This window comes from Buceros rhinoceros, unplaced genomic scaffold (genome assembly GCF_000710305.1).
Source record: "Buceros rhinoceros silvestris isolate BGI_N320 unplaced genomic scaffold, ASM71030v1 scaffold6288, whole genome shotgun sequence".
NCBI lineage: Eukaryota > Metazoa > Chordata > Aves > Bucerotiformes > Bucerotidae > Buceros > Buceros rhinoceros.
The window spans coordinates 152,305-161,849 of record NW_010426343.1 but is presented as its reverse complement, the minus strand read 5'-3'; the positions used below and the strand labels follow the sequence as shown (position 1 = coordinate 161,849).

Genomic DNA, 9,545 nt, shown 5'->3' with positions numbered 1-9,545 from the left:
TCAGCAGCGAAGCAAAAGAATTACAAATTATATTTTCTGCAGTAGAACTACTGTTTTCCTGTTGAGCAGCTGTAACTCTTAAACAGTTTGAGAAAGTAATAAAGGAATGTAACTACGACTAATGATTAAACACTGAAAAGTTTGTGTGATGCTACATCCTACTAAGTACTTTGCTGTGTTTATTTATGTATTATTATTATTATCTTTTTTACACAATAACCTCTCTTGGCTGACCACTGCATGCAGATAGTCGGAAGTAAAGTTCCGGTGAGTATGAACATGATAGTTTTTTTCCCTTATGAATACACTTCATTTTTAGAGATTAAGCTGGAATATTTTAGACTTTTGTCTTGGATTTAGTTGGGCATAACTGAATCCTTATTTTATCAAAATAATTATCAACTCATTCAATCATATTTATCTTACCAGTATAAGAGTGATTGCAATTTTGAAGGATCTGTTGTTTTCAGGAATCTATTTCCAAATACTTAAGACTCACTGAGAACTCATCGGTTCCTTGTGAGCAACAAGAGTATTTTATGCTTGTCTTGCTCTTAATTGAAGGCAATCATTCAAAACTTTAGAGTATTTCACTTCATTCTGTCTAGATGTGGATTTTTTTAATGTCCTAATTTTTATTATTCATAGTTTGTTGTGGAAATGTCAGCCACTGGATATCATCGTGAGAATAAGATTAATATAGAGAATTCAAAAGGTCATTTAATAAGCATAAGATGAGATCACTCATAGCATAACTTTTCTCTTATGAAGTGCTCCGCTACATTTTATGTTGCCGTGATTGAATTGAGTGATTTATTTTTTATTTAACAAGTACTTGGGACTCAATTTGGACTGAATTCAGTAAATTTTTGTTTCCTGGAATAAAGGATTTTTTGGGGAATAATTACTTATACATTTTAAATGACGACTGAAAGCAATGATCTTCTTTTTAATTATGGATGGACTTTATTTTTGACTCGAGCCAAAACAGACTTTTTAGCTGCTGCAGGGTTTTCTATCCTAGGTTGTATTCAGTACTTATATTTTGTAGTTTATAATAATACAGAACAACCTATGACTTAAACTGTCTAATCATTACCTTAGATGTACTTGAATGTTTAGGATATAGTGTGTAGGGATAATGGAATTGCTGTTGGCTTGGTTTTATTCAGAGTGGTCTTTAAACAGCCTTTTTTGTCTGTGTTCCCCAGTACGTTTTAGTTTTGTACACGGTACTGGTTCTTAGGCTGATTGAGAAAATATGTAAGTGCCATGAAGGTATTCAGTTTTTGAGGGATCAAATTATTAATTCTCCAGTTCAGTGAGTTAAAACCAATTTCAAATAACTCCTGCTGCCATGTAATTTCCTTATGGTATGAATTAGCCCGAACAGCTGCTTTGTGAAGAGTTCATTTTATCAAGGAAACTGGTACATGCAGAATGGGCAGTGGAGAAACTCTAATACCTGCCTTCTTCCCCATGCCTCTTAATTTGGGGTCTGCTGGAGAGAAAGAACAGTTGTGTGTTGAAGGCGTGTTTTTGCACAGGTAGCTTGCCAAGTAGTAAAATTAGAGTATGGGTTCTGCATAGTATTGCATGCATGTTGGTGTGCTTCTCTCAGTATGTTTTTGTAGGATTCAGCCCTTGGGAGTTGATGGCATCTGCTGGCACATGTAGTTACTTTCCTGAAGATTTACCGTGGTTAGGGAGGAGAGGAATCTTGGGCTGTTCATACTAGTACTGTTGGGTTGTAGTGACAATTGCACAGAAGAGGTTTGCCTCTTTAATGAGGAGTTAGAGCTTTAGTTTATTTGACTTTTGCTTGGGATCTCAGGCGCTGGTGCCCACTTGTCATTTCAGCTGCCTGCTAAGTAATCTTCTCTTGCCTTTACCGACAGTGATAATTGCATTGTAATGGCCACTGCACATCTTCTGCTTGCCTGTAAGGCATCAGTGTAGATGCCTCAAGTAAGATAGGCTTCTTAGTTCTGATTTAAATGGGTGGAGTTAATGTGTTTAGCTGATATCTACAGAGTAAAGTGAATATGAATTGTGCAAACGTCCAACTTCTAGTGCAGGAGCTGATGGTGTTTCAACTCATAGCTTGAACAAGGACACCACTTTTCCAAGTGTGCAACAACTAGAGCATACGTGGTATAAAAAAAAAATCTTTGAAAATGCTTTTATTGCTTTCCTAAAAAACAAACAGCTGCCCTCACCCCACCCCCCAAACAATTTGTCTTATCTGACTTTGTTATTATGCTCTAATTAAAATATAGTGGTTTTCCTCCTTGAGACAGAAACAGAGTTGTATTAATAGAGAATATGCAAAAGCCCTTCAGTTAGTCATTGGCAATGGGGAAAGTTTAAGTAATTATTTCCACTTTGTGGTTAATTATGGTGGTACCAGTTACTTATTTCTGTTTGAAGAGTGATTTATTTTTGAAATTATGGAACAGTTATAGTGAATTGGGTAGAAGTGATGATCTGTGATCTGGGGGGGATTTCAATGTGCTGGCAGCCAACATTCTCCCTGAAGTATACACTGTCTCATGAACTTGTCTTTAGACTCAGTCCTAATGAGGTCTGAATTCTCTGGTGCTTCCAAGAGGAGTAAGGACAGCTTTTTCTGATCTTGTATTGTCTGCGTGAACAGCCCATCCATTTGGTTCACGTGTGCTCCGCAGTTCCTTACCACCAAGAAGACACAGTATGTCCTTATTTCCCCAGAGAGGGCAAAATGCTTTTGCTTTCCTGTTTTGTTAGACGTTGGTTCTCAAGCTTGTTTACAGGTCTCTGGTGGCACGTCTGAGGAGTTTATAAATGTGGACATTTGCGAAGTCCTGGGTGAGGAATTTCTGTGTCTAGCAAGCAACTTTGAAATCACCTAGAGTCAAAGTAGAGTAAGATAAACTGAAGCAAAATCTCTAAAATATTTAATTATTTTCTGGTTTTCTAAATAAAAAAAAGTTTGTGTTGAAAGAAAACTGTGCTTAAGTTTATTTTTCACTGTATCCTGCACTGAAAAGTGTCTGTCCTGTCTCTCTTTCACTGCTGTCCCTTAAACCCTGAAATGTGACCTACGCACAGACTGGAATTGATTAGCTTTAGCCTCTTCATGGACAAGCAGACTAGATTTTCTTTCACATACTTGTTTTTTATGTGAGGCTTACCAGGAGTTCCTTTAAACTAGTTTTTCACTAAAACTTCATTGCTTCTAATTTCCTCAGAGAAGGTTATTAAGTGTGTTGTCCAGACTTTCATTTGAGTTGTCATGAAGGATTAATTCTTATAATACTCTAATACTGTGAGCATAACTGGTCATAAAGGAATTTCTAAGATTTTCAATCTTATGCATTGTTTTAATCTGAGAAGGTTCTGGTGTGGGACCTAACCCTCTGAGTTTCTTTGTACTTCACTTTTGCCTTCGTCTTTATTAGATGCTCTTACATAAAGCATATCTTTCACTGAGACCTTGTACATCAAAGTAAATGAGAAGTGTATATATTAAAATCTGATCCATGTAAAGTACTTAATAGTATTACTTCAAAGCATCCTGATCCAACTCTCTTTGAGTAAGGAAATAAAAGAAGTAGCACCTGGTTGTAGCACTCCAGTTAGCATGGGTAGAGGTGAGAGAGGGTTGATTGATGAAAATTACAGAAAGTAAATTGAGAATTCTGAGGAAATGAGAATTCTTTAGCATGACCTGGGTTATTTATTTGAAAGGTTTTGACAATGAAGGTTTTGGAGCTATCTTTAGTGATCACCTGTTTTGAAGAGGGAGGGCATGGAAAAGGATGTTCCTTTATTTGCTATGCAGTTAAAGGTGCTTAGTCATAGAAACTCTGAAGAAGTCTGTCTGTTCGGTGAGGCATGGTAAGGAGGCTTAGAAGATCTTGCTGCCAATTTCTGTAACTTTTACGCTATTTTAACGTTTTTTGAGGGAGTCATAGGCCTTCTGAAAACAAGAGCCTAGGCAGAGGAGAGGGGCCTTGATGCATAGAAGGAGGCAGCAAGAGCACATCTTCATTTAAATATGAAAGAAAATGTTGCAAATACTTTAAATGCCTCATCTGAGAAGGAATCTCCTTTGGAGCTTGCAGCAGACTCCACAGTGCATGGGCTGCTCACAGGAAATGCTTCTCAGAGTCTAGCTTAAGGTGTAATGGCATTTGGCTACAGTTGCCATTGTCTCATCTCTTTATAGATTTCGTGGCTTACAGCAGTGCTTTTGTTCTCATCTTTTACTCCCAGGGTTTGTCTGAGATGACAAAAACTGTATCCAGTACTGGGTAGGTGGTGTGCATTTAGTGACGCATATCATCTCACTCGGTTTTCATCCAATGCGAAGAACGGCGTAAAGCTGTTCCTGTATTCAAGTCCTTTACTTGAATATAGGAACAGACTCACGATCTTTCAGAGTCGTGGTTTCTCTGAACTACTATGATCTTCAATACATAGTGCTGATATGCTTATCCGGTTTAAAGTCAGTTCCTACTCTTAAGGATGACTTCCATCCATTTCTTTCTTTTTCCTTTGGTGGAAGAGCATCTCTTTCTTTAGGATGCTGATGATGACAGTTTGTAGTACCTTTATATCCTATTTACTCATCTTTGTTTGTCTTGGTCTTTTGATGTATAACTTGCATGCATTGTCCAGCTAAAGGTGCTGTGCACGTCAGCAAGAAACATCTTCCAAGTTGACACAGTCCAGAGGACACTCTTATCTTTATGCATTCATGATCTGTGTCAGGTTTTGGTTTGTTGTCTATTGTGAGGATTTACATAGTTCTGTTATATGCATAACAGAAATCATTAACCTCACTGCAAACAAGTCATTTTGTCATCAGCCGTACTTGGTGTCATTTTAGGAAAATGAACGGTAAGAATTTGAATAGAGCACACCAGAGACTTAATAAAGCATGTAGCATTTTGAAAGAGACACAGTCAGAAGAGTGGAGTAGTCAGAGTAGTTCCTGATACAATTAAAACCAAATACATATAAATCCTATTCTAAGTCCGGCACTCTTCATCTTGCCTTGACACCCATGATAGCTTTGTCAGGTTCTCTTTCACAGGCCATTTAGAGCTAAGGAGCTTTAGGAACTGCGTGTGACTCATAACCACTCTTCTGAGATAAGCCTGCTCTGCTGCACCTTGTCAGAGCTGTACAAAGGATTAGCAGCACCCTCTGGTAACATGTTTTGTATGTTTTTCGTGGTTTTGAATAAAAACTGATTATCGAGTATATTAGTACTGAAATACCTAATAACTACCTTGTAGGTAGTTGTACTCCTGTAATGGCACTTCAGCAGGGACGTGAGCTCTTTGTCAAATCTTTTCTATGGTTCTTTTGTAACAAATAAAATCCTCTAGAGATCTCTATTAGTGGCCAAACGTGGAATAACGGTACAGCAGGAAATCCCTGAATCACGCAGTTGCATGATTTTAAAACCACTGATTTAACAACTGGGGGATACCAGCACCTTCTCAAAGGCATTTTCAGTGGCTTATCTTCTTCCTTTCTTTTGGATAAGAGAGAATTAGTTTTAGAGTCAGGATATGTCCCTAGTGATAATGCACAGCTTTTGTGATACAGAAGATGGGTGCAGTGGGAATGATCAGACAAGTTTAAAAACAAGAGTGGGGTTTTTGTGTGTCTCTGTTTATGGTTGTTTCTAATACAGTGTTGTGAAATAGATATTAAATGAGAATGTGTAGCAGTTAAACATGTTAATAGAACTGAATGATGCAATTAAATTTTTATATCCAAGATGTAGTGTATGCACTTCAAGAAGTGAAGAAAATTTCAGAAAAATACTTCCCCTTGTGATGCAAAAACTAAACTATTAAATGCTTATGACAAATCAAAGTCAAGTCAGGTGTCTTTAACAGTTGTACAGCAAAAATGGTGATTTTAAAATTCACAACAAAATATTTGCCTTACATGCTATCACCTAAATGCTGCTATGATCAGTGTGACATTAAGCAGCAATTCTATCTTCTGTGATAGGGTGGACTGAAAAACAGCAAGCATGAATGCACACTGTCTTCACAAGAATATATTCATGAACTGAGATCTGGAATTTCAGAGGAAAAGCTTCTTAATTGCCTAGAGTCTTTGAGAGTGTCTCTAACTAGCAATCCAGTCAGGTAAGTAATCATTTCTGCTGTAGTTTTCATCATGATGTTTTTGCGAAGCAATAGAGAGTTGTGGATTGTTGGTTGCCTTTTTACTTTTTTTGAAACCAGAGTAATTATGCTAATGCTTGTTGGCAGAAGAAAGTAGTTCTCAGCACATTGGTAAAGGATAAGTGAAGTGTTTGTAACTGTCTGCAGTATCTTCTCGCCTTTCGCAGTGGTTCTCAACCACTTCTAGTTGTGGCAACTAAGCATTGGTCTTAATGGCTGATCAGGTCTTCCTGGGAAGTGTCTATGAAGAGATGTGCAAGCAGTATTGGAGACCTAACTTTGCAAGATTTACATTTGCTTTACAAATATTTACAAGACTTTTTCTTTCTTTTTCCAGCTGGGTTAACAATTTTGGACATGAAGGTCTTGGACTTCTGTTGGATGTATTGGAAAGGCTTCTGGACAAGAAACAGTAAGGACTCGATCATGTGAAGGGGAGGGGTGGAGGAGCTTGTGAAGATGGCTTGTACTAACATTATTTTCCTCCTTCAAGGCAAGAAAGTATTGATAAGAAGAATCAACATAAACTTATCCAGTGCCTCAAAGCATTTATGAACAATAAAGTAAGAAATATTTTAAATTCAGATTCTTCTAGTGTGATTGTTTTTTTTGTGAACTTAAAGATCTCTGTAGCATGTTGAATCTGAGAAAAAGAAGGAAAGCTTGTATGTCTAGTGTCAGCTGAACTCTTTGGAAATGTAGGTCCAAACTTAGTGAAACTTTTTGTTGAGAGTCTTGGTCAGAAACCTTTCTGAACAGGCATTTTGTCTTAGCCTTCTTAAATATCACTAATTTTTGGAAGTAAAGGATTGGACAGAGGATGCTAGCAGGGATTTAAGTGAAATGAATTTGCTTATGAAATTGAAAGGGAAATATTTATTTCTAAATTCCGTTTTCAGTACATGATTGATTTTGTTAGTGTAATATACTTTTCATTTGATTTTAAACTGAGTATGATTTAATATCTTTTTAGCTATGGTGTTTAAGTTGGTAGGTAGTGGGTAAAGGATAAAACTTTGGTCTAGTTTAAGTTGTATCTAACTTGCTTCTGACATGAGTTTCTCATGTTCACGAAGTGTGAATACTGTTTGTAGAAGCTGATGTGTTAAACTTGTAATTTAGCTTTATTCCTAGCAAAATCTAAGTTGTTACAATGATTGATCTCCCCCCGTCCCCAAACAGATACAACTCTGCATTGAAGTTACTTTTAACTATTGTTACTCAGTTAAGTAAACCCTCACAATGTGTAAGGTTAGTTTTGATTTATCTGTACAAAAAGTGAAATAGAATATATCATAAATGAAGGTAGTTGTTTCAGAAAAGAATTTCAAACTATCAGACATTGTGTGGAAAACATAATTTCAGCTTGTCAGGAGCTGTTACAGTTACTGGAAAAAAGAATGAATGAGTTTTTCATACCGTTGAGGTGTTTCAGATATAGATAGAAAATAAAACCTATATTCATCTGTTGGTGGATACATGATTTTACAAGATACAGTGTCTTCCTTAGGAGCTGGTTCTTTTTTTTAGGAGAACACCTCCTGTGGAAGCCTGCTTTGTGTCTCCAGGCCATAATAGCCAGAAAGTTTTAGCAGAGTGCAGGAGGTGTGAGGACTTCCAAGGATCTGACTCCCAGAGGTGATGATGAGTATTTCAGGGAAATACAGTCTTTCACTGTAAGCTTTTTGTTTCTTTAAGTACGGATTGCAAAGGATTCTTGGAGATGAAAGAAGTCTGTTGCTATTATCAAGAGCAATCGATCCAAAGCAACCACACATGATGACCGAGACAGTGAAAATCCTTTCTGCTATCTGCATTGTTGGAGAGGAAAATGTGTAAGTAAGATATTGAAACAATTTTTTTTTGAATGCTTGTGAGTTGTCAGTTTGGACACAGGTGAGAAAACTTGTCAGTGAAACAAATGAAACTGGTTAAGTCTGTACTTCCTTAATATAGTTTAAATGAAAAGAGACTTTCACCGGTTGTGATGTGTTAATGCAATATTAAAATGGATGGGCAGAGATCTACAAACTGTGGCCTAAGTGCAAGGTCTGGAAGGACTATGATTGCTTACTATAGAGACCTGATGAGCCATAACTGTTCATAAATGGCTGCTGAAAAATAAGTTATTTCGTCTATCTCTGAGTATGATCAGGAATTGTAGACTTTTAATTGCCACAAGGAAAGCTGTCAGATTTAAAGACAATGTGAGTTAGTGTGGGGCACTACTGAGCCTTTTATTGTGGGAAAGATTGAGGCTGGGACATCTCCCCTGAAAAGGGGAGGTGAAATACTTACATTTGAAAATTGCTGAGTTTACACCACATGTTGGATTTGTTTATTAGTCTAGAAGATAATATAGAAAAAAATACATGTTTGTTTTTTGTTGAAACATCACCCCTAACTAAATTTGACAGGTGGAAAGAGCTGACATTTATAGCTTGAAGTTTTGAGTACTTCAAGTTATGGGGTTATGTCTATGAGCTTTGTAAAACAATGATCAGTTGACTTATGTTTGCTTTGAATTTTTGAGTATGTTATTTTATTGGAGACTGGAAACAGCAAACTCCATGTCTCCTGTACAGTAAATAGATAGAAACGTTTTGATTTCTGAAAAAAACAGTTTAGTAGACTTCCCAGATGTTAAACACCTAGTACCTAGCGCACAGTCTTGTCAAGGTAGTGATTGTATTTGTTTCCTCATTGGTTGTTTCTTAGCTGAATGTCAGAATAATTTAGGGATTTAGTCACTTTTTTTAAATTCAACATTAATCTTGAAGGCATTTTAGCACTTGTTTCTTGGTTTGTTTCTAGCTTTATATAGCTAAGCGTAGATCAATGCGTTCAGGTTCTCTGGCAGTGCACTGAAGGTGTGAGTTGGGTTAATAGTGGGCTAAGAGTCTTTAAAATGAGGAAGCTGGCTGTGTGATGCTTTTTGACAGTTTATGTTTCTCTTAGTCTGGACAAGCTTTTAGGTGCTATAACAACTGCTGCTGAAAGGCACAATAGGGAACGTTTTTCTCAGATTGTTGAAGGACTGGAAAACCATGAATTCTTACAGCTGCAGGTGAGCTTTTTTGTATGCTTACTAATACTTCAGAAATTATCTAAAATACTTAAGATTGTGTTTATTTTATGACCTTTAAATAACTTACCAGCAAAATCTTTCAGTGCTATTCCTCCAGTGTTTAGTAAAAGAGGAAAAATAAATAGAAATGGACGGCTGGTAATAGATTTTCTATAAATGATATTTTTATCTTAATGATGCGATCACAAAAGTATTAATTTTGACGTTAACTCCTACTTGATAACCTCGTTGATTTAAAATATATAAAAACAACCACACAACAT

General features: G+C 36.7%; 1 protein-coding gene across 1 annotated transcript in view; it reads left to right on the top strand.

The window, feature by feature from the left end:
• The window catches only part of DIAPH2 (diaphanous-related formin 2), a gene marked incomplete at both ends in the record, with an annotated part of 150,142 nt that overhangs the window by 8,216 nt on the left and 132,381 nt on the right, over positions 1-9,545 (top strand). The window contains 5 exons of the mRNA XM_010141468.1: positions 6,016-6,155; positions 6,532-6,606; positions 6,688-6,757; positions 7,893-8,029; positions 9,153-9,261. Of these exons, the coding sequence (XP_010139770.1) occupies positions 6,016-6,155; positions 6,532-6,606; positions 6,688-6,757; positions 7,893-8,029; positions 9,153-9,261 (531 nt within the window). The remainder of the gene's footprint in view (positions 1-6,015; positions 6,156-6,531; positions 6,607-6,687; positions 6,758-7,892; positions 8,030-9,152; positions 9,262-9,545) is intronic.